This window comes from Notamacropus eugenii, chromosome 2, assembly GCF_028372415.1.
Source record: "Notamacropus eugenii isolate mMacEug1 chromosome 2, mMacEug1.pri_v2, whole genome shotgun sequence".
NCBI lineage: Eukaryota > Metazoa > Chordata > Mammalia > Diprotodontia > Macropodidae > Notamacropus > Notamacropus eugenii.
Window position 1 is genome coordinate 56,442,534 of NC_092873.1, and position 26,031 is coordinate 56,468,564.

The 26,031-nt window shown below is 42.6% G+C and overlaps 1 protein-coding gene across 8 annotated transcripts in view; it reads right to left on the reverse strand.

The window, feature by feature from the left end:
• The window catches only part of VPS8 (VPS8 subunit of CORVET complex), a 163,310-nt gene that overhangs the window by 125,759 nt on the left and 11,520 nt on the right, over positions 1–26,031 (reverse strand). For all 8 annotated transcript variants that reach the window (XR_011973980.1, XM_072640418.1, XM_072640419.1 and 5 more), the window contains 5 exons: positions 21,919–22,049; positions 20,558–20,651; positions 8,515–8,547; positions 8,066–8,120; positions 386–510 (listed from right to left, as the gene is read on the reverse strand). Coding sequence is in view for 7 of the 8 variants with exons in the window: in XM_072640418.1 (XP_072496519.1) it covers positions 386–510; positions 8,066–8,120; positions 8,515–8,547; positions 20,558–20,651; positions 21,919–22,049 (438 nt within the window). In the remaining variant the exon portion in view is untranslated. The remainder of the gene's footprint in view (positions 1–385; positions 511–8,065; positions 8,121–8,514; positions 8,548–20,557; positions 20,652–21,918; positions 22,050–26,031) is intronic.

A 26,031-nucleotide genomic window follows, 5' to 3' on the forward strand; every position in this document is an offset into this window, starting at 1 on the left:
GCTCCTGGGAGCAGACACAGCATGACTGTGGCCCTGATGCAGCCTGAGGGGAGGACCCAGAGGCCACATCTGGGCAGAATTTCAGCAAATACGAGGAAAACAAACTCATAAGATCAGAATTAGAACTATGAGGGGCATCCAAGGTCTGCCTCAAGTCCCACCCCTTTGTTCTACAGATGGGGAAACTGAGGCACAAAGATGTGAACTGTGGGGCTGTCTTGTGGGCTGTATTTGACCTCAGGTCTTCCTGCACTCCAGCCCCTCTGGCTGGCTTGAGGATGTGGCCGCTGTGGGACGCTCGCACAGGCCCACCCAGGGGCAGTCACTGAACTGCATAGATCAGCTGCCCACTTCACCTTTGCCCACCATGCTCGCCCAGTCTTACCTGGCCCTTGGCAAAGCCGCAGAGAAGTCTTGAGCAGTCATGGTTGATGCTGAGAGCAGAAATGGCCCCATACTGTGCCCCGACGCTGGTGCTGCCCAGGCAGAGGCGCAAGGCTTGATTCTGATCTGGGGACCACAAAGGAGAAGACATCCTTGGTCATGGAGACATAGGCGCTGGCTGGGAGCAGGGAGGGAGAGCATGGTGTGGGGGGGGTGGGGTGGGGGGGAATCACCTTTCTCTGTTGGTCAGGAGCCTTTTGGGGGGCACTAATAGCACCCCTGTGCATCCTGTCCCCTTCCACCTCCCCAGCTGCATCTGCCACTCGGGCCAGAATGGGGACAGAGCAAGACCAGGCAAAGAGGACAAGGGGATGAGACCTGGGCCAGAGATGGGGCCGGAGCAGGCCTCAGCCTTGCTTCTGAACATGGTGAACTTCCCTCAAACCCCAAGCCAGGCACACTCCTCCATCGAGGCCATCACTGACCACACTGAGGAACAGCCATTTCAGTCTGGCAAAGGCCTCCTTAGGGAAGCCCAGGTCAATGCCAGCGCCCCGGGGCTCCGTGGGTAAACAATCTACCTTTTGTCTTTTCTCTCCTTATTTCCTTTGTTACTCATTGTTTCCAGCTTACCCCAGAACACAATCTCCTCCTGGGCACTTTAAAAGCCTCAGTAATCTGGACTTCACTAAACCAGAATTTGTTACTTCGGTCAAAGGTGAAACTGAAGTTTACCTCCCTACTGGCATCAATCAAGCTTGTGAGCCAAATGAAGTGTTTAAGACTGGCAGCTGCCCATCCCCAGAGCAGCCCTAGGGAAGCTAGACAGGGACAAGGGAAGTGAGGAATACTTTCTAGCACTTTAGAAACACTGGTTTATGTGCCAATTATGGATGTGTTTCCTCATTTGGGACTCACAACCACTCTGGGCAGAAGATACTACAATCCCATTTTATAGAAGGAAAAACAGGCCTAGAGAGGTATAACAATTTGCCCATGGAAACCCAAAAACATCAAAGCAAGACTCGAACTCAGGTCTTCTGATTTTAGCACCCTATCCATTATTGTTACCCATACTAATAACTACCATTTATATGGCACTTTAAGGTTTGCAAAGTGCTTTACAAATGTTCCCTGATTTTTAACCTCACAACAACCCAGGGAAACAGGTATCATTATATCCATTTTACAGGTGAGAAAGAAACTGAAGCAGACACAGGTTAAGTGACTTGCTCTGGGTCAAACAGCTACTAAGTGTCTGAGGCTGGATTTGAACTTAGGATTTCTTAACTCCAGGCCCTGGACTCTAGCTACGCATCACTGAGAACAGGCCTGCTTTCCTCCTATTCCAAGGGAGTGGGACAGAACGAGAGCTCTCACTGGAGCTGGAGAGAGCTGCCTTTGGCACACACTGGCTGTGTGATCCTGGCTAAGTCACTTACATTCTCAGTGCCCTAGGAATGTTGTAAATGAGAGGCAAGTTGCTTGTTTAAATTACTGACCTGATCTTTAAAGAGAATACCCTTTCATCAGTGTGGGGAATCATCCCCTTTGCTCCCTCCCAAACTTGATGCCTTCACGGTAAATTATTCTAATTTGTTCATTAAAGCAAAGACTACTGGGCCTTCTGGAAGATCACACCTTTTCTTTGCCAACAGGAAAGGACAATCCCAAAGTAGCACAACATTTAAAAAAATTTCTGATCATCAGGAACTTAACAAAGGTAAGCGAACGCCTGGTTGCCCATCCACAGAACAGAAGATGAAGCTGCCACATGGCTGGGTCTGGTGGGTCGGTCGGTCGGTCGGCTCCGGCCCGGCTTCAGAGCTGCCTCCTTCAGCTCCCTCTTGTGGTTTCTAAGGATTCTCTGATGTTCTTCTCTTTCTTTTTTCACCTCTTTTTGGTATCTCACTATTCCTATTCAACTCCTCTCATAACTTTCTACTCCAAAAGAATATGACTCATCTTTTAACAAATGCCCAAGAACCAAACCCACGAATGAGTTTGGGCACAAGTTGAGCACAAACATTGCTGGTCAATGAGGAAAGGCACCCATATAGTAACAAAGCCCCATTTGAGGCTCCCCACATTTCCCAAGGTCCATGCCCCTTGGCTACAGTATGACAGAAGTTCTCCCCCACATTGGGCTGCTGTTCAGCCCACCTCTCCACACCTTCCCCCCATTTCTCCTGGTCCCCTTCTGGGGCCAAGCAAGACAAACCAGAACCCTCTCCACTCATAGCCCTTTGCCTACTTGAAGTCAATCTTCATGCCCCACCTCCCCCAGATCTCCCCTGGGGCTTGCTGTTCACACTGCTGCAGTGCCCTTGGAGCCTCCGGCCTTTGCCCGGTCCTGTAGTTCAACGTCCTTTGACAGGCCATCATCACCCTCCACAAAAGAGCAATGATTATCCAGTCTTTTCTATTTCTATAGAGGTACCCCAGTGTTTGGCACATAGTAAGGATTTCATAGATGCTTTTTAGTTCAGATTCATGGATGAGCGTGCTGTCATCCTTTGATAAGGCTCCTTCCCTTCCTCTTCCCCCCCCCTCGCCCCCACCATGGTTGCTGCTCTCCCAACCGGGGGCAGAATGAACAGGGTGTCACCAAGCAGTGTCAGAAGGCCTGCCGTCCTCTGCTCAAAGCTCTCACTCAGCGATGGCGCAGACCCATCCAACACTCAACAGTTCCTCCACTGTGTTTTCACAATATGGCAGACTTCAAATGCCGAGTAAGGACAGTCAGCACAAACTTTCACTGATCACAACTGGGGCTTTCTGAAATAAATTGGGCTGAGAACAATTCTGAGATTTACTGAAGCTACAAAGGCAACATTATAAAAGCCCTCCCTCTTTGTTGCTGAGCTTTTTCAGTCAACCTCAACTCTCTGTGACCCTCATTCCTGACTGGGATGTGTCATTCGGAACCTCTAAGTGGAAAGGGCTCTCTAAGCCTTCCTAGTTAATCAAGACAGAGGGAGCACCAGGCATCGATCAGTCATTGAAGTGGAGGTAAAATCCAAACACTATCCCTGCTGATTGACACCAGTGTCAATCAGGAGAGGTACCACCAGGGCTTTTGGTGGACATAATGCAGGCCACCTCTCCACATTCTAACCCTCCAGACTTTTGAGGCATCTTCCTTTTCACCTCCACGCCACAAGAGGGAGCCTTTCTCCCCTCCTCTGATAGAAAAGCACCATCGTGTTAGGAGCCACCCCAAATGGCACATTCTGTCCGGCAGAGACAATTCAGCAGTAAGACCATCTGATTAGGTGTCTGAGGATCCAAACCATAGGCGCTGCCACCAACTAGCTGTGGGGTCTTAGGCAAGTGAATTCATCTCTGGGGATAATACTTGTACCATCTTCCCAGAGCAGTTGTAAGTATTAAATATGTGAAAACACTTTGAAAAGTACAAAGCACTGCAGAAAAGTAAAGCATAGGACTTCTGAATGTAACGTGAGGTGTGTTATTAGCATGATGTTACTGGTTTTATTCATCATAATGTCAATGAAAGGCAGGAGGAAACAGTGGAGAGATGTGGCCTCAGAGCTGGGAAGATTTCAAGTCTCTGAGGATTCTAGGTCAGTGGTATCAAAGTCACAGAAAAACAGATCTCTATGAGTCTCCTGACTTAGAAAACCACATGTGAACATCATCTATGTCATATGCTGTACTGTATTTTTAATCTGTTAAAGATTTCCTGATTACGTTTTTATCCGGCTGGGAATTCACTCGTGGGCCTCTGGAGTGACACCTTTGTTCTTGGTAACTCTAAATCGACACATCAATGAGAAAGGGGTAGGCTGACCAGGGACCTCCTCACCCTATACCAATGAAATCACAGGGCCAGTCCCTATGAATGAAATACCCACAATAATCAATGAGAGGTTATGTAACACTAGCAATTCAAAATGCATCTCAACTAAATTCTATGATATCTCACTCTATACAGACAGATGTCTATCCCTCTCTAGAGAGAGAACTATAGGTGTAGGTATATAGACACACAGACATATACATATATGTAATATACATACATACACACATTTTACAACACAGATTTCTAATGACATTTTCCTCGGGCTAATATTCTTGTACAATCCATGAGTATGCCCAATTGGGAAGCAAATGGAGCTGTCCACAGGTAAAGGCCAATGTGGATAATGCAGTTGCCCAACCTACAGCTGAATAGATGAATTCTCTATTTGCCTGGGTGACTCTTCTTTCCACAACTCCAAATTCAATCATTTTTCATCCTTACCCCATAGATACAAGTTTCAAAACCCTTTCAAAGGTAAAAACATCTCTTGAACATGAGAACATGTCCCTGAAAGAATACTGTTCAATCTTTCAATTTCTTAGGCTGCTGACGTTCATCTCTCTTTAGCTCCCTGGGTAAAGAGAGGAAGAAAACAAGCACCTGCATTCTTGCCTGAGTGTGTGTAAGCACTGAAAGCCTCCTTCCTTGAGCATGGAGGGAAGAGAAAGGGAGAGCAGGATGGTTCTCGGGAAGTGCTTGTGCCCCACTTCTCTGGCTATGGACACTCCAAGCAGTCCAGGCAAGCTCATGCCAATCAGCTGAGAATGGCCTGCTACCTACACAGGTTGGCGCATTTACCAAAGGCAGCCTTCCCTGGAACCTCGTCATGTGCAGTCTACGCTCCCCGAGCCCAGCCCACCAGCACCAGCTCTGCTGCCAGTCAGTGCTCCCTCAGAGCACTCTACCAGGCCAAAAGAAAGAGAAGAAGCCATGCAGGCCACATGCACAACGCACATTCACTGTACCTTTTCCTTTTTTGGTCCATGGGGAAAAGATGGAGAAAGAAAGAAAAGCAAGAAGTCAATTTCAAAGCCCATCGTGACGGCCTGTCTGGTTAATGAGAGGCCAGCGAGTGAGAAGCCTCAGCGGTGGGGACAACATGACAGACTCTGCTGGTCACTGGTGTTTCTAGCCCTCGTGCAGATTCTGGGGCACTTGGTTTGACACGGGAAGGAGCAGCACGTTCAAATGAGAAGCACAGAAATTGATTACAAGAGAAGAAAGCTCGCGTGCTAAGGGAGTCGACCCCCACACTGTCCAGAGTAAACCCATTCCAGAAAAGGAAGCCTATCTGCACATTTCAGAAACTGTTACTCATCTGTTGTGTTCTTATCTACAGACAGTGAGTTTTTTCTCTTTAAAATGATTACTGTTAATGAAGTCATCTGTATTTCGAAGAGAAGCTAAATGATGCTTACATATAATTAGAATTCAACATCTGATGCTCTCTCCCATGATGATCAATGAAAAGGTTAAATGTAATCTCACGTAGACCTCAAGAACCTCTAGCACTTACTAGCAAATCAACAGACTAGAATTTCTTCAAGGGCCTTCAACTGGATTTTTAATTCATCTGACAAGACCTCATTATCCAAACATTAAAATTTTACAGTAATTGATGAGTTGGATTTATTAAATTTCACTATTATAAATTACAGTCAGAATATATTAACATACTCTCCTAAAACATTCCATTTGGCAAAATTTGTTTTTCTTGAGGGCATAGAATGGAAGGTGAACATTATTAATGTCATCACCTTTTGGACCAGTGCATGCTATGGGAAACCTTCCTGGCCCCAAAAGAAATCAAGCACTGGGCAACAAGAATCTGAGGACTAAGAGATACATGTAGTGGGTTCTACTTAGCTGCCCTCAAGGAAGAGATTTCATGAGAATAAGGTGTGGGTATGATAAGCCTATGGTCCATGGTCAAGTGACCAAAGAAAGCAGAGAGTAAATGGGGCTATGAGAAACTGAGAACAGCCAAGATGAATGAAGATAAACTGCATTTAAAGTGAGATTTTCTAGCAGATGAAAATGTAGCAAGATGAGACTGTGTGGCACCGTGGAAGGAGGGAGGCACTGGGCTGGACACATGGCTTCCTTGTGAGGCTGTAGGTAGGGGGGCCTCTTGCCTTGGAGCCTCAGTTTCCTCATCTGTAAAATAGGGGTGAAGATGGCCCAGTGGTGGCTTGGATAAAAACCTTCTGGAGGCAGGCACTTCATGCAGAAAGATGCCTCAATAAATGGTGCTTTGTGACACATCTTTGATAGACTCTTGCTAAACCCCCCTGGGAAGTCATGGCATCCCAAAGTAATGACTGGCTGATGAGTTATTGATTGACAGAGTTCCTGTGTTACCTACAGAGCCCTTGATGTCACTGCCTCTAACCTCAGGTCTTAGAACTAATTAGTGACATCAGGAAAAGGGATGATAGAGATAAAGCTTAACTACTATTATCAGGGTTGGTCCCATTTTTCCATTTCCCTCCATCCCTTTCTCCTGTTCCTCATTTTGGGGGTTTATGATCTCTGCCTCTCAGAATTCCTTCCAAAGCCTTTCTGCAAAGGCCAATATTCCATTTTCTGAATGTGGGCTCTCACAACAAACTGTCTGAGAGAATACTTAAAGTCACCTTCACAGGAGCATTTCTTATAAAAGCAGTGTTAAGGAAGGGAAGGTCAACTATTGATGTGGACAATGGGAAACACATGGCCCAGCATTCCTAGGACAAAAAGGGTGAAAGAGCAGCCCTGGTGGCCATTGGCCAAGATTCAAGAGTATACAAGGTCAGCAGAGAGGAGCTCTGTAACAGTTCCATAATACCCATTCAAACCCACACTGTGTCCAGTGTGATGGTCCATTGAAGAGGGACTGTGTGAGGATTAGAGTCCCTGAGGAAACACTAACAAGGACAATCAGGAAATATGGCCAGAGTAGTTGGCCAATGCTGAGCGTTCAAAGCACAAGCGCATGAGACAGGACTGAAGGTTCTCCTCAGGCATCGAGGAGGAAGAACACGACATTCTCCAGGGAGGGGCCATCACAACAGACACAAAGGAAACTTCACAGCATTAAAGGCAGTGAAGTCCAGGAGGGAGGGAAGTTCAGCAACCTTCTTTCCCAGAAATCTTTAGGTACTAGGCTACTCATGACTCAAGACCAGGTGGGAAGTCTTCCTAGATGTAGGGGGACTGACTGGGTGAAAATGATCCCCAGTCTCTGGTGTCATTATTCACAGCAGCTCATGTTAGAGAGGGGAAAGTCTGAGGAAGGCTTTACAGTCATTACTTCAGTTATCCCCATTTTACAGAAGAGGAAAATGAGGCTCAGAGAAGCACAGGATTTGTCCAGGGTCACAAAGCTACTTTGATGTTAGAGGCAGGATTTAAAATAAAATCTACCCAACTCCTAGTCTGGTGCTCTGTCCACTAGGTCACCCTGCTTCTAACCTTTGAAGCTTCCTTTCAGTCTTACTAGACTCCAGATAAGAAGATCATGGGGCTGGATCCAGAAGAGACCTTAGAGGTCCTTCAGACCAGTTCCCTTATTTTACAGCTGTGGAAACTGAGGCCCAAAAAGATTAAACTACCTTCCTAGGTCACAGAGGCCTAAGAAGCAGAGCCAGAATCTGCACTCAAATCCTCAGACTCCCAAACCATTGGCCCAAACTGAAGAGACACAACAGGCTATCACCCAAGAGATGGCGTGGAGGGAAAATGAGGTTGGGTCAGCTTAAATGAGGGACATGAGGGTTTCTTGGCCAGTTTTCCAAACTGTGTTGCAGGACATCCCATCTCACATGTAGATGCTCCCTCCTCATTTCAAGGAAGCCCAAGGGTTAATGAGCTTACCGAAGATTAAGGCCAATCCATGAGAAGTTCCCACGGCAATCAGACTGGACACGGCCTGGAAACAAAAGGAAAAGGGGACAATATTCAGAGTGTCCACCTCCTTCTCCTGCCCACTTGCCCATCGTCCCCCACCTCCAACTCCAACTCTTGACCACCCACCCAGCCCAGTGAGGGACTAATAGCTGGCCTGGCTTCCACTCTCTGCCCCTTCTCGATGGGAGGTAACACAAGGTTTAGGGAACAGGCAGCTTTTCAGCCATGTTCCTTCTAAACAGCTACAAGAACCACCATAATACAATGAACCGTGACAAGTAATAAACCTATTGATTATGGAAACCAGTCAATCAAATCTGTCTCAGAAATGCACACATCACAAACATTAACAATTAGAAAAACAAATAACAACAATTACTTTGCTCTTATTAAGACAGAAGGAAGTACACACTTACTATTGCAGTGGGCAAGCCAGCATCGACTTTGTCCTGAATGGGGATGAGAAAGACAGACAAACATTAGAGGTGTGTGCTGCCACACCCACCTAGAACCATGTTCTCTAGTACACAGGATTGCAAAGGAAACCAATCTCACCGAAATGCAGTTATCCAGATATTTATTTAATAAAAATGTAGGACAGCCCCAAGATGGGAGAGCATAGGCAGAGACTCAGTCAAACTCTGCTAACATTCCTCTCCAAACAACTTTAAAATAACATTTCAGAACAAATCCTAGAATGGAAGAGCCAACAAAAGGTTGGGATGTAAGTTTTCCAGCCCTAGACGATTTAGGAAGTCAGCAAAAAAGATCTAGGACTCAGGGCTGGCCCAGAGCACAATGCACACACACACTGACAGCACCAGCAGCAGGTTATGGAGGAGGCTGTGATGGCACTGCCAGCTCCAGGAGCTCTCAACCCAGAGATAGTGAGGTGGTCAGATCTCCTGATCAGAAAGAGATCACAGGGGACCCTTTGTTGGCACAGGGTTCAAGACCCTGCTGCAATGCCCATACACAGTTGCAGGTCACAGTTCCGGGGCCAAGAAGAGAACTAGTATTTGAAGTTGCAAAGGAACAGGAGTCTTATGTGGATAAAGACGAGAGTCCAGACCAGCAAAGCAGTGATCACACCTTTCCCTGATTCACACCACTTTGAAAACACTGAAAACTTACAGTCTCCAGACCTAGCTCTCAAAACAGCAGCATGAAAAAGCCTGAAGCTTAGGATAGTGCTCTCACACCCTAAGACTTGTCTCAAACCCAGGTGAACAGAGCCCAACTTTACCATAAAGTTAAAAATAAGAAATAATCAGAAAAAATGCGCAAACAACTAGGAAAAAAGAACCTGATCATAAAAAGCAACTATGGTGACAAGGAAGATCCAGACAAACTCAGAAGAAAACATCAGTGTCAAAATCTCCATAAGCAAAGCCTCAAAGAGAACTGTGAATTGGACACAAGCCCAACAAAAATTTCTAGAAGAGCTCAAAAAGGGGCTTAAAAAATCAAATAAAAGAAATAGAGGAAAAATTGGGAAAGAAATGAGAGCGATGCAAGAAAATTATGAAAAGTCAACAGCTCGGTAAAAAAAAAGGCACAAAAAATACTGAAGAAAATAATATTTTATAAAACAGAATTGGCCAAATGGTAAAAGAGGCACAAAGATTCACTGAAGAAAAGAACTGCTTAAAAACAACCAGCACTAGTGAAATGGAAAAGGAGGTACAAAAGATCACCAAAGAAAATCATTTCTTAAAAATAAGAATTGGGCAAGTGGAAGCTAATGACACCATGAGACATCAACAAACAACAAAACAAAGACAAAAGAATTAAAAAATAAAAGAAAATGTGAAGTATCTTATCGGAAAGATAAGTGATCTGGAAAACAGATTAAGGAGAGATAATTTAAAAACTACTGGACTACCATGATCAAAAAAAGGATCTAGACATGTTTCAAGAAATTATGAAGGAAAAATTTCCCTGATATCCTAGAATAATAGGGTAAAATAGAATTGAAAGAATCCACTGATTAATTCCTGAAAGAGATTCCAAAATAAAAACTCCCAGGAACATTATAGTCAAGTTTCAAAAAACCCCAGTCAAAAAGAAAATATTGCAAGCAGTCAAAAAAGAAATAATTCAAATATCATGGTGCCACAGTCAGGAATACGTAAGATTTAACAGTTTCCACATTAAATGAGAAGAAAATATGATATTGCAAAAGGCAAAGGAACTAGAATTATAATCAAAAATAACCTACCCAGCAAAACTGAGTATAATCTTTCTGAGGGAAAGATGAAAAGATCAGAGCTGAATAGAAAATCTGACATTCAAACACAAAAACGAAGAGAAGCATAAAAGAGTAAACATAAAAGAGAAATCTTAAGGGATTTAATATGGTTAAACTGTTTCCATTCTTATATGGGAAGAAGATGATTGTAACTCCCACGAATGCTATCGTTATTAGGGAAGTCAGAAGGAGAATACATAGGCAGAGGGCACAGGTGTAAGATGACTATGATAGGATGATCTCAAAGAAAAAATTACGGGGTGAAAAAGAGGGATGCGCTGGGAGAAGGGACAGGAAGAATATCCAAAATGATCTTACATAAAACAGGCACACAAGGAAGAGCTTTTACAGTGGCAGGAAAAATGGTGGGGCGGGAAATGCATGAACCTCACTCTCATTGGAAATGGTTCAAAGAGTGAATAACATATGCTCAGTTGGGTATGGAAAGCTATCTTATCCAACAGGAAAGTGAGAGGGGAGGGGATGCTGGGTCGATAGGGCGGGCAGATTAAGGGAGGCAGTAGTCAGAAGCAAAACAGACTTCTGAGAAGGGAGGGGGGGAGAGAGAGAGAGGAGAGAAGGAGGAGGAGGAAGACAAACAGGGGGGAAATAGGAAGGAGGGAAATACACAGTCAATAATGATAACTGTGAATGTGAATGGGATGAACCCACCCATAAAATGAAAGCAGATAGCAGAATGGATTAAAAATCAAAATCCAACAATGTATTATTCACAAGAAACACACTTGAAGCAGAGAGACACACAGAGTAAAAATAAAGGGCTGGAGCAGCATCTATTATCTTTCAGATGAGGTTAAAAAAAGAGCAGCAGTAGCAATCATGATCCCAGACAAAGTAAAAGCAAAAACAGATCTAATTAAAAAAGATAAGCAAGGAAACTACATTCTACTAAAAGGCACCATAGACAATGACGTAATATCAATATTAAATGGTATAGCATCCAAATTCTTAAAGAAAAGTTATATGAATTACAGAATGAAATAGACAGTAAAACTATACTAGTGGGAGATCTCAACTTTCCCCTCTAAGAACTAGACAAATCTAAATATAAAATAAACAAGAAACAAGTTATGGAGACGAACAGACTTTTAGAAAAGTTAAATATGAAAGATGTTTAGAGAAAACCAAATAGGAATAGAAAGGAGTATACCTTTTTTTCAATTGCACATGGCACCTTCACAAAAACTGAACATGTATTAAGGCATAAAAACCTCACAATCAAATGCAGAAAAGCAGAAATATTAAATGCATGCTTTTTAGACCACTATGCAATAAAAATCATACTCAATAAAAGGCTGTGGAAATACAGATTGAGTAGACCAAAGAACAAATCATAGAAATAAAAAATAATTCCATTAAAGAGAATGATGACAATGAAGCAACAAACAAAATTTATGGGATGCAACCCAAGCAGTGCTTAGTGGAAAATTTATATCTCTAAATGCTTATATCAATAAAAGAGAAAAAACAGATCAGTGAAAAAAAAACTAGAAGAACAAATTAAAAATTTACAATTAAACACCAAATTGGAAATCCTGAAAAATCAAAGGAGAGATTAACAAAATTCAAAGTAAGAAAATCATTGAACAAAAAATAAATCTAGGAGCTGGTTTTATGAAAAAAAAAAAACAACAAAATAGATAAACTATTGGTTAATTTAATATAAAAAAAGAAAAAAACCAAATCACCAGTATCAAAAATGAAAAGATTGAATTTAGCACCAATGAAGATGAAATTAAAGCAATTATTAGGAGCTATTTTGCCCAATTATATGCCAGCAAATGACAATTTGACAAAAATAAGAATGACAATTCTTGAATGACAAAAAAAGACTGTAAGAAAAACAGATGAATACTTACAAAAATATAAATTGCAGGATTAACAGAAAAGGAATAGAATACCTAAATAACCCTCTATCTTAGACAAAGAAATTGAATAAGGCATCAATAAGCTCCCCCCACCCCTGAAAAAAATCACTAGGACCAGATGAATAACAAGTGAATTCTACTTAAAATTTAAAGAATCATGAATCCCAACACTAAACTATTTGGAAAAATAGGCAAAGAAGGAATTGTACCAAATTCCTCTTACAACACAGATATGGTACCAATACCCATGCCAGGAAGAGCAAAAGCAGAGAAATAAAATTATAGATCAATTTCCCTAATGAATACTGAAGAAAAAATTTTAAATAAAATACTAGCAAGGAGATTATAGCACTATATTACAAAGATCAAACACTATGACCAGGTGGGATTTATACCAGGAATGCAGAACAGGTCCAATATTAAGAAAACTATAAGCATAACTGACCAGATCAGTAACAAAAACAACAAAAATCATATGATTATATCAACAGATGCAGAAAAAACTTTTGACAAAATAAAACACTCATTCCCTATTAGAGACACTAGAAAGCATAGGAATAAATGGAGCTTTCCTTCAAATAAGCAGTATTTTTCTAAAACTATCAGCAAGCATTATTTGTAATGAGGATAAGCTAAGCTAAAAGTCTTCCCACTAATATCTGAAACAAGGATGCCCATTATGACCACTATTATTCAATACTGCACTAGAAATGCTAGCTATTGCTATACAAGAAAAAGAAATCAGAGGAATTAGAATATGCAGCGAGGATATAAAACTAACACTCTGCAGATGATGTGATGGTATACTTAGAGGATCCCAGATGATCAACTAAAAATCTCATTGAAATGATTACTAGCTGCAGCAAAGCTGAAGAATATAAAATAATCCCATATAAGTCATCAGCATTTCTATATTTTACAAACAAAACCCAGGAAGAGATAGAAAGAGAGATCCCATTTAAAATAACTGCAGACAATATAAAATACTCAGGAGTCGCCAAGACAAACCCAGGGACCATATGAATACAATCACAAGACATTTTTCATACAAATAAAGTCAGATCTAAACAACTGGATAAATATTCACTGCTTATTGTCAGGCCAAGCCAATATAATGGAAATGACAATTATATCTAAATTAATCTACTTATTCTGTGCCATACTAAATTACCAAAAAAAATTTTATACCTTTATAGAGGTAGATAAAACAATAAAATTCATTTGGAAGAACAAAAGGTCAAGAATATCAAGGGAAGTAATGAAAAAATAAATGTGATGGAAGGTGGCTTAACAGTACCAGATCTCAAACTGTATTACAAAGCAATAATCAAGACAAGCTGGTAACAGCTGAGAAACAGAGTGGTGGATCAGTGGAATAGATTAGCCACACAATACACAGTGTAAGGGACCACTGTAATCTAGTGTTTGACAAACCCAATGATCCAAGAATTTGGGACAAGAAATTACTATGTAACAAAAATTGCTGGGAAACTATATCGCTTCTGGGACTGTATCCCAAAGAGGTCAGAGAAATGTGAAAGGGTCCCACATGTACAAAAATATTTATAGCAGCTCTCTTTGTGGTGGCCAAAAACTGGAAATCAAGGGGATACTCATCAACTGGGGAATGGTTGAGCAAATTGTGGTATATGAATGTAATGGAATACTATTGTTATAAGAAATGATGAACAGGAAGACTTCAGAGAGGCCTGGAAAGACTTACATGAACTGGTGCTGAGTGAAAGGAGCAGAACCAGGAGAAATTTGTGCACAGCAACAACCACAGTGTGTGAGGAATTTTTCTGGTGGACTTAGTCCTTCATAGCAATGCAAGGACCTAAAAAATTCCCCATGGACTTTTGAGGCAAAATGCCTTCCACATCCAGAGAAAGAAGTATAAGAACTGGATCTCAGAATGAAGCAGACCATTTTCTTTTGTATTATGTTTTGTTTTACGGTTTCTCCTATTCATTTTAATTCTTCTATGCAACATGACTAAGGTGAAAATGTATTTAATAGGAATATATGTGCAGAACCTATATAAGACTGTACACCATTTCAGGGAGGAAGGGGGGAAGGAGGGGGAGGGAAGGGAAAAAAATCTCAGATATATGTAAGTAATTATAGAACACTGAGAACAAATAAAATAAATATAAAATAATATTATAAAAAAATTGCTGGGACAACTGGAAAGCAGTTTGGCAGAAACTAGAAACCATGTATAGGTATAGAGCAATATCTCATACTATATACATATATATATATTAGAATATGCAGCGAGGATATAAAACTAACACTATATATATATATGTATATATACTAAGATAAGGCCAAAATGGGTAAATAATTTAAACATAAAGGGTGCTACTATAAGCAAATTAGGGGACCATGGAATGTTTTACCTGTCAGATTTATGACCAAACAAAAGATAATTATAGGACATTAAAAATGGGTAAATTTAATTACATTAAAAGATTTTGCACAAACAAAATCAATGTAGCCATAATTAGAAAAACCCAGAAACCCAGGGGAAACATTTTATAGCAAGTTTCTCTGATAAAGGCCTTATTTCTCGAAGATATAGAGAACTGACTCAAATTTATAAATATGAGTCATTCCCCAATAAATGGTGAAAGGCTATGAACAGTTTTCAGAAGAAGAAATCAAAGCTATTATCATATTATCATTAGAACAAAAATATTCTATTGATTAGAGAAATACAAATTAAAATAATCCAAAGGTACTGCTACAGACCTCTCAGATTGGCTAATATGGCAGAAAAGGAAAACTATAACTGTGGGAGGGGAGGTGGAAAAAATAAGACACTAATGCATTGTTGGAGAAGTTGTAAACTGATCTAATCATTCTACAGAGCAATGTGAAACTATGCCTAAAGGGATATAAAACTGCAGACCCTTTGGTGCAGCAATACCTCTACGAGGTCTGTATCCCAAAGAGGTGAAAGAAAAAGGAAAATGAGCTATTTGTACAAAAATATTTATAGCAGCTCTTTCTGCAGTGGCAAAGAAATTGGAAACTGAGAGCACGCCTATCAATTGGTGAATAACTGAACAAGTTGTGGCATATGATTATGATAGAATATCATATGATGAGGGTGATGTTTTCAGAAAAACCTGGGAAGACTCATATGAACTGATGCAAAGTAAAGTGAGCAGAACCAGGAGAACATTGTAACAGCCATACTGTATGATGATCAACTGTGACTGACTTAGCTATTTGGATCAATTCAGTGATTCAAGATAATGGCCAATGACTTATGGTAAAAGTGTTGTCCACTTCCAAAGAAAGAATTAACGGAGTCTGAGTACAGATTAAAGAATAATTTTCCACTCTCTTTATTTTTCCAGCTTTTTTTGCCAACATGGCTAATATGGAAATATGTTTTGCTTGGATAAATGATATATTTCTTTTCTTTCTTGCCTACTCAATGAGGGGGGCAGGGAGCGGAATGGGAGGGAGAGAGTTCAGAATTCAAAATTTTTCTAAAATGAAAGCTAAAAATAAGTAAATAATTTTAAAAGTCAGATGAAGAGGTTTAAAATAGATCTCAAGAAGCAAAATCTTCCTGAGGACATTTATTTATTTATTATCAAAGGACATGGACAAGAGTCACAGAGGATGAGAAGGAAGAGATGGGTGGCAATTTGCACATGGAAAGAAGTCACAGGACTTCACCTTTGGAGGAAAGTTCAGGGGCCACCTAGTCCTACTCACACCTCAAAAAGGATTCTCCCTAAAACCTACTCAACAAGTCATTATCCAGCTCTGGCTTGAAAATCTTCAAAGCTGAAATCGACCTCCTTTTGAAGTGGCCCATTGTACTGAACATGCTGAATGCTCAGCAAGATCTCCTCTGCATTAAGCCTAAAGTGTCCTCTGCACACCAGTGCCCAGGTTCTGCTCTCCAAGGCCAAGTGGAACAAGATGTATTAAAGGACCACTGTGGGCAATAAGGACAGCTGGCATTTCCATTGGTGCTCAATGGTCTGCACAACACCTTGCATCCACTACCTCATTTGAGCTTCAAAACCCCTGGGGGAGGGGAGCACTGTGGATGCTATCATCGCCATCTTTCAGAGGAGGAAACTCAGGCTGGGAGGGAATAAAGAATTGATTTGCTCAGTAACCTGGTCACAAGGTTGCTGTTTACCAGGCAGGTTCTGAACTTGAGCCTTCAACTCCCAGTCAGCCCTGCACTCTCTTCAATAGATGCTGAGGCCTCCCTCTGGCAAGAGGCTAGGTGCAGGGTCACCAGTCCACTAGGCTAAGACTAGTGACAGGTCAATAAACCTCTTTGGCTGGCACTGGAAGAATAAGGCACAGAATGAAGGAGAGGGGCCAGAATTTCAGGAGGCCCCAACTGTGAAATCAGAAGGCAGCTTAGCTCAGGAGTTATGGGAGCCAAGAGGGAGATGATCCAGGTTCTCCATCCTCACTTGTGGATACCATACTAGGTCTTTTAGGATCTCCAAAGACATTGCAAAATGAAAGGGTTCTCTAAACCAGGGCTTCTTAAACTTTTTACACTCATGACCCCTTCAGCAAATATAATATAAATTCACTTAAATATATCCACACACTCCACAGATTAAACAAAAGTAGCATTCACAAAACCCCAAACAGTGAGGCTCACTAGAACAAGACAAGAATGCTACCACACCCACATGTCTTCCGTTGTTGTCTCCCAGGCTAGAGGTCTCATGAAGCCCTGATGGGTAATTTCCTGACTGTAAGCATGACTGAAACCACTACCCCATACCATGGTCCATCACAGGGAAAGGACCTAAGGCACAGCAATGAAATAAGACAATGAATGTCAGGGAGAAAACAGCTGTTCAACACTGGGCCAGAATAGAAGGAATAAAAATGCCAGAGAACTCATGGCCAAGACCAGTATGAGAAGAGTTAGCCGGCACGTGGAGACCCTCAGCGAGCTGAAGTCCTCCTGTTCCTGTAGCTCTAATTTTCAAAAACAGAAAGAAAACAGTCCACAAACAATAGGCTAATGAGCTTGAGTCTGATAATTCCTGGGAAAATTCTAGAATGTATTTTTAGGATGTCTTATTGAGGAGAAGGAGAAAGGAGGCTGTGATCCCAGAGACAGAACAGGCTTAATGGTCAGGTCATCTCAGACCAACCTCATGAACTTCTGTGACAAGGTGACTGACCTGTCAGGTCACGACAATGAGCTAGATAGAGTTTGTCTAGATTTTAGCAATGTCCTAGGCAGACCCCTTCATGCTGTTCTCATGGAAAAGACGGAGAAATGTGGGAGAACAAAGGCACAATTTGAGGGATGCAGACTTAGTTGAATGGCTGGACCTAAAGAGTTACTATTATTAATTGCTTAATGGTACGTTGGGCAAAGGTCTCTGGTGAAGGGCCCCAGGGTTCTGTGTTTAGCCAAACGCTATTTTATCAATGACTTGGACAAATGCATCGATAGTATCTTTATCAAACACAGAAGACAAAACTGGGAGGAATAATTAATGCACTGGATAAGAGAGTCAGAATTCAAGAAAGATTCTGACAAGCTTGGACTCTGGGACAAAAAAAATAAAACTGAATAGAGACCAATGTAAGTCATACACTTGGGTTCAAAAAATCAATTTCAGAAATACTATATAGGAGAGTCATAGTTAAACAACTGCTCTCCTGAAAACAATCTGAGGGTTTTAATAGATTCCAAGCTGAATACAATTGCAGCCTAGAAAGCTAGAGTAACCTTGGGTTGCATGAAGAAAGGTATCGTTTCCTTAAATAAGGAGGTGACAGTCTCTCTGTACTAAGTCCTAGTCATATCACACCTGAAGTTCTGGGTTCAGTTTGGGGAACCAGAGTTTAGAATAGAGCTTCTTAAACTACGGGGTTGCAACCCACAGTTTAAGAAGCACTGAAGGGGTTATGAGTGGAAAAAGTTTAAGAAGTGCTGGTTTAGAAAACTTATCAAGAAACCAGAGTGAGTCCAGAGGAGGACAACCAGGGAGGTGAACCAGGTCATGACATACGGGGATGCACAGATGAAAAAGCTCAGGGGAAGATGGCAACTCCCTCTAAATAGCTAAACAGTTGTCATTTGGAAGAACATTTGAGTCTTTTTTGTTCAGCCCCAAAATTCAGATGTAGGAGCAACGGGTGGAAGGTTCAAGAACTGAGGAAAAATGAGCAACAATGAAATCTAGTCCAAAGGGAAATGGGCCGTCTGGGGAAGCAGGGAGAGAGGTTGCCCTCACTGGGGTCTTTCTTCCGTCAAAGAATGGCTGGCCACTGACAAGGTATGCTGTCCCAGGGATGCCTTCACCTACGTACATCTAGATGCCCAGCACACCTGTGAAACTCAGCAGCTGTGGGATGATGCCAGTAAGTCAATCATTACAGAGGCCAAGAGACCAGAGGCTCAGCTGGTAAGTAGAGATTAGGAGGAAACAGAATGGCCCACTGGAAGCAGCATTCATGTGAGTGGACCACAGGAACCCTGCCATTGTTCTGGAAGAACAAGGGGAAACAAACCTGATGGGACTTATTAGGATTCCAGCCCTTCTTCTGGAGAAAAAAGAAGCTTCATTAAAGCAACAGATTTATCTCATCATTATTCAAGGCCTGGATTTTCAGCCCATCTCAATTATTCAAAATATTTTTAAACTGAACAGGTGGGTCAAATGATTGCTCTGGTTTGTCTTAATTTAGGGGAGAATGGGTTTCATCACCTACATGCGGATTAGATTCAGAAAGCGTCATGGAAATGTGATCCCCCAACAGGTGGTTCCCATTCAAGCAAATAGGACTAAGTCCAATCTAGAGGCAGAGAGTGGCAACTGCCCAAGTTCCCTCCATCATCGGTCCATCTCTGTCTAAACTGGCTCCATTTGTCCACAAAATGGCTCAGCAGCAGCACAGTGCATGCCTTGACTGCAATCTGTGCCCAGGCTGGAGGGAGGCTCCAGACGTTGGCCATCTGGCACAAGATACTTCTTTGGGAAAAATCAGACATGGAATGCTTTTAAGGTCTCCTGAGATCATTCCAATGCCCTATCAACCTTGCCCTATCTTGAAAAAGCAGAGCATTTCCTTCTAGCCCAAACAGAAAGTGCCAAACATCCACTGTACTCTGAAAAAAGGGCTCCCAAAGCTGGGTTAGCATCTCAAAAGTCTGCCATGATTAAAAAGATAACAGGGAAATCAAGTTACGTGGGTCACAGACCCCCAAAGCACCCTGGAGGAAGACACTCCAACCTCCTCACTTCTCCAGATAAGTAAACTGAGTCTAAAAGAAGTGCCTTGCCTGGGGTCAGAAAGACAAGTGGCAGAGCTGGGATGCGAATGTTGATCCTGTGGCTCTGAATTCAACACTGTCTCTACTGCACCATGATGCCAGGTCCTAGGTGTGGCAGCTTAGGGCTCTGAAGTCAGATGTGTTCTTGTGAAACAGACAAAAAACGGTTTAGATAAAGTATTGATTTCAGCTGTTTCAGTCGTGTCTGATTCTCTGTGACCCCATTTGGGGTTTTCTTGGCAGAGATACTGGGGTAGTTTGCCATTTCCTTCTTAAGCTCATTTTACAGATGGGGAAACTGAGGCAAACAGGGTTAAGTGACTTCCTCAGGGTCACATGGCTGGTAAGTGTTTGAAGCCAGATTTCAACTCAGGAAGATGAGTCTTCCTGACTCTGGGCCTAGCACTCAATTCACTGCTCCACCTAGCTGCCCTTGGGTAAAATATATTGAATCTCTGTTTTCTTTTGCAAGAAATGATTTCTATTTGACCTCAGTCTTCACATCCTATATTTAAACACTCCATAAAACTGAACTAGCTTTCACTTGCCTACATGAACAGACCAAGCAAATGCGTGTCTCTCGGTAGGAAGTGGCCTTATTCACTTGGGAAAATGAGGAAAAGAGCCAGTGTTGAGCTGCAGTCTCCTAAGTGTGGGGGACTCCCTCTACCAAGGCAAGTTGAGAACCTTGGAAGTGAATAGTCAAACAGCCAGGATGTGGCAAAAGCAAGATTTGAATTGAGAACTTTCTAGCTCAGAGACTGGCTTCCTGCCCACCTGCCTTTCCTGTTTCAGCTCGCCTCCGTCAGCCCATCCTCCTTTCACTGGGCACTGAGTAGACACACTGCCCCTCATGACCACACTAACACCCTGTGCACTTCAAATCCAGGTACACAAAATCACTCAAACTACCCCTTTCCCATAAGCCTGCAGCCAAAGATGACATTGGGCCTTGGGTTCTGTTCCTTCTCATTTGCCTCAGTGGCTTTGGCCCCAGAGCCCAGGGAACCAGACCCCGCACTTACAGCTGCTGAGACAATCTGGGCTGAGATCCCCTTCAGAAGCGAATGCCGCATCACTGAGCCATGGAGTGAAACAGAGTCAAGAAGTTTCTTCTTCCTAAAAAGAACAAAAAATTAGGAGACTAAAACCTGAAAGGCCAAGCCTGGCAGCTTTGAAAGGAGTAAATGAAGACATTTAAGACCAAAATAAAGTAGAAATTTTGACTGACTGTGGTATGTCATTTACTAGTTCAATCCCAGAATTCCTCAGCCCATCAGGATGCTTCCCAGCCCACCTCGGCAGCCCACCTTATCCTGAGGGGAGACCAAACAACAAAATAAGAGGTCTGCCTTCTTTGATGGTGCCTGACAAAGATGGAGACCCACCCTCCTCCTTCGACACAGTGGCCTGCTGGAATGCTGTGAAACGTCCCCCTTCCTCCTTGCCTTCTGCTGCCCCACCTCCCACCACAACTTCTGGCCCTCCTCACTCCTCAGGTCACTTTAGAGAAGGTGCCTAGCTGCGGTGCAGCCCCTGTGGTTAGTTTCTGGAAGGATGGGTGGGCCAGCTTTAACCAAGTCTAGGAAGTTGCCCCTCCATTTAAGTATCAGAGAATCACCTTCCCAGACATTCTCATTTCCTCTTCTGCTTTGCTCAGCTGCCCCCTCCCTCCCTCTCTCATTGGTGCTATAAAAAAGGGTTTATTAAGCATTGAGGGGCACCATGGGGCAGAGAGGCCCAAGACAGTTAGATCTGGTCCCTGTCCTACAGGAACAGTACCTAAGAGCTACAGAACTGTCACGGCCAAGACATTTAAAAAGTTACAGACGAACAGACATCTGCACCAACCTGGAGAATGCACATGAATTCAATAAATTATGTGCATCAGGCTTTCTCCACTTCCCTATTCTTTTCATGTTCTTCCCAGGAATTTTGGAAGAAAAAAAACAGTCAAAATGAAGTTATTTAGGGTCAAAGGTCCCCTTTCCATCCCTTTAATCATCTTCGGGCTTCTCCTCTGAACCCTCTCCGAGGGAATACAGGAATGCCGGTGCTGGGGCTGGCTTTAAAGCAGGAAGGAAAGAGTAGGGGCAAACAAGGTCCAACTTCTTCTCCCCATAACAGGGTGCTGGGCTGCCCTTGCTTTCCCCAGCTGCCTGAATGGCTTCTACTGGGGGATGAAGGGGGCTCCTTGGTGTGTGCCCCCAATCCTCAACCATCTCCAAGACCCTCAAAGCCCAACTGGCCTATTACTTCCCCTCAAGTCTGCCTTCTGCTTCCTATGTGAAAATACAAGCATGCAACTTGTCAATGACACTATACATAACTTTAAAATAAGTGAACATTCCCAGCATCTGCTGGACTGGCCCACATGCCTACTTACCTTTTCAGATTGGTTCGATCACCGCTGTCTGAGCTCGCCACTGATGATGTGTCGTAAGAGTGGGTGTCAAAAGTGTCAATGTTGAACAGAGTGGGATCCTCAAGAACAAAGGACTCATCCTCATCATCAGTCTGAAAGATGGGAAAGAAGACAGTCCCATGCATTCAGTACTTGAGCCAACTATGAGAAAGGCGAGTTCAGATCAAAGGGCAGAAACCCACCCACGTGAACAGCCCAAATACAGTCCAATCTGTGCTTTCTCGTCTCTATCACATTCATTCTTTTGCCATTACGAAGGAGGTACAGGATTACCAGAGTGAAAAGTCAAGAGGCCGTAAGGGATGGCGAATAAAGGATGTGAATACTGGCCTTGGACTCCGGAAGACCCATGTAAGGCCTACCTCTGACACATGCACCAACTCAGCAATCTTGGACAATCGCCTTAAGTTTCAGCGTGCCAGACAGCTCTTGGAGGCTCTTACAGAGAAGCTGATAATCTACATTGGGTGGGGAGGCTCGACACTAGACCAGTGAAAAGCCCACATCTGGCCCACAAAGCATCTTCCTCGGCCAGAAGCTCTGACGAAGGCTGTAGTTTGCACGGAGTCGTTTGCACATGTCTCCCCTTCAGACTGAGCTGCTTGTAGGCAGGGCTGACCACTGTCTTTCTTTGTATCCCAGGTACTTGGCACAGGGCTAGCACAGAGTAGAAGCTTCGTAAATGCTGCCTGGCTAACTGACTGCTTTCCTCTATATTAGGGTGGAAACATGAACCATCCAGCAAGCAGAGCTATGTTACTTTATGATTAGTTTTAAATTCAAAACAAAGATTTTCCATTAGTTCCTCACAGTTTTAATACCTTAAGGAGCCGTATCAATGCATCCTTCATTTGTGCCGTCTATCAGGAGAAGAAGGCAAGTACAACAACTGCTGCTAATCAGAGTGAGTGGCACATAGTGAGTGCTTTAAAAATGCTTGTTGACCTCACATTTTATATCAAGATATGGTCAAAATGGGTGCATGAAATAAACCGAAAAGGTGATACCATAAGCAAATTAGAGGAGCATGTGAGGAATTACCTGTTAGATTAAGGGATAAGGGAAGAATTTATGACCAAATGAGGTAGAGAGGATCACAGGAAGTACAATGGATAATTCTGATTACGTTAAATTAAAAAAGGTTTTGCACAAACAAAACTGAAGCAGCTAAAATTAGAAGGAAAAGTAGGAAGCTGGGGAAATTTTTTTTTACTCCAAGTTTCTCTGTTAAAGGTCTCATTTCTAAAGTATTTAGGGAACTGAACCAAATTTACAATACTAAGAGCCATTTCCCAATAGGTAAATGCTGAAAGGATATGAAGAGGCAAGTTTGCAGAAGAAGAAATCAAAGCTGTCTACAGTCATATGAAAAAATGTTCCAAGTCATTATTGATCAGAAAAATGCAAATTAAAACAGCTGTGAGGTTCCACTTCACATCTATCAGACTGTCTTCTGTGACAGAAAAGAAAAATGACAACTGTGGGAGGGGATGCAGGAAAATTGGGACATTGATGCACTGCTGGTGGACTTGTGAACTGGTCTAACCATTCTGGAGAGCAATTTGGAACTATGACCAAAAGGCTATATAACTGTGTATACCCTTTGATCCAGCAGTACCACTAGTAGGTCTATATCCCAAGGAAACTAAAGAAGTGAGAAAAGGACCCATAGGTACAAAAATATTCATAGTAGCTCTTTTTGTGGTGATAAAGAATTGGAAACTAAAGGGATGTCCACACATTGGGGAATGGCTGAACAAGTTGTGGTATGTGATTAAGATAGAATACTACTGTGCTACAACAAATGACAAGGGACGTGGTTTCAGAAAAACCTGGCAAGACTTACATGGACTGATGCAAAGTGAAGAAAGCAGAACCAGGAGAACATCACACACAATAACAGTAATATTGTACAATGATCAACTGTGCATGACTTAACTATTCTCAGCAACACAATGATCCTTGACAATTTATGACGAGAAATGCTATCCATCTCCGGAAAGAACTGATGGACTGTGAGTGAAGATAAAAGAATATTTTTTTCATTTTCTTTTTTTTTTTCCACAGCATGGGCAATGGGGAAATATAATTTGCCTGACTTCATAGGTACAATGGGCATCATATTTCTTGCCTTCTCAATGGGTGAGGGAGGGATCAGGAAGGGAGAGAATTTGAAACTCAAAATGAAGATAAAAAAAATACTTGTTGACTTGACTATCCCTACTATTCAACCAGACGTCTACAAATCACTGTGATTTTTTAAAAATTGTTTATTATGTGTGGAAATAAGTTTAACATAATTGTACATGTACAAACTATCTCAGGTTTGCTGTCTTGGGGAAGAGGAAGGGGAAGCAGGGAGAGAGGAAAATTTGGAACTCAAAATCTTATAAAAATATTGAAAACTATCTTTACATGTAATTGGAAAAAATAAAATACTATTAAGTGGGAAAAAACTGTTTATTACAAACTAGAAAATGATTAACAAATACAAACATTTTGATATACAAATACCAGAAAATACTACATACAGCTTGTTCCTTTTAATACACATTAAATTTAATTTGGTAGCACCCACACTACCCTCCTTGTCTGTGTCCCCTCTCATCCCTCCTTTTCTTGATATTTCAAAAAATATTTCATTGACACCTTTCTTTCTACTTACTCCTCTTTTTTGTATCTCTGTCTCTATGGCTACCTGCTCCTCTTACCCCTTCCCGCTTTCCCATGAAGACAGACTCTAGTGGTCCTCCTTGGATTTGCCACATGGCCATTCCATCTTCTCTTTGCCCTACAGCCCTCCTATGGCATCCTTCTTTCCCGCTCCTCTTTAGTGTTCTTCATTGGCCATTGGTTCACACCCACCACATGCCTTTCCATCACTCTCTATATGATTCTCATCTTTATTTCGTCAGAGGCCATGACACATCTGTCCCAAAAGATGGGACACACATCCCACCACACCTCAAAACCAGTAAAATGCCTGTAGTGGGAATGTGGGCCTTTGTGGGGATGGGGTCAGTCCAAGAGCCAAGCAGTTTCCCAGAGGTGATCCGGGCCACAGTCCTCATCTTCTTCTCCAGGCCAACTTCACTGTCCATCTGCCCCAAACGTATGCACATTTGGCCAAGGTCCACAGGGTGTCCATTTAGCTGCATGTTGAAATCCAGTCAATAGACATCCTTCATTCATCTAACCTTTCCTGTGTGAATGATCTAAGCTTCTTCGTGGAGGGATTACAGATCTCTTGCAGAAGGCTCTGCAGTGTCTTGGGGCTTGATGTCACTCACAAATTGGAGAAGTGGACTCACCAAGCGCAGAGAATCTGAGGCATCACAGCAGGTCCCTACACTAGGTCTCCTCCATCACAGTGGCTAATACTTTTGGCAAGCATACATCAGCCTGTTTTATGCCTTGTTGGAGGGTCAGTGAAGAGGACCACTTCTGTTGTTCTGTCTTCCAAGGGATACTTAATGATCTTGACAGATGGGCAGACACCTTGTTGAGCTCTTAAGACAGCTCTATTTGGTTCTATTAATGTGATGTAAATCAAAGCAGTAGAAAGAACCTTGGCTTCAGAATCGAGAGGACCTGGGTTTAAATCCAGCATTAGCCACTTCCTGGCTGGGCTGCAGCTTTCATGCCCTTGCTAGCTCCCTCCCCCCTGAAGGCTCCTCTTCTCCAGGCTCAGTGTCCTCAGTTCCTTTACCCTCTCCTCTTATGGCACAGATTCTGGTGCCTCTCCATGCTGGTGGCTCTCCTCTGGACACCCTTTAGCTGGCAAATATCCCTCTCAGAATGTAGGGCCCAAAGCTAGCACTAACATGACACTGGCGGGAGGAGAGCACCAAAAGGTCTTCACCTTCTTTGTAGTGGACCCTTTGCTGCCTCTACGCAGAAGCTGAAGGTATTCCTGCTCATCATGCCAAGCAGTCACCTGGGATCTCCTCATCCTTCTCACAGATGCTGCCGGGCAGCCATATCTCCCCTACCTTGTACTAGGGTAAATGTTTAGACTGGAAATAGAGGCCTTTACATTGACCCACACTAACAACTTCATTTTGGTCCATTTAA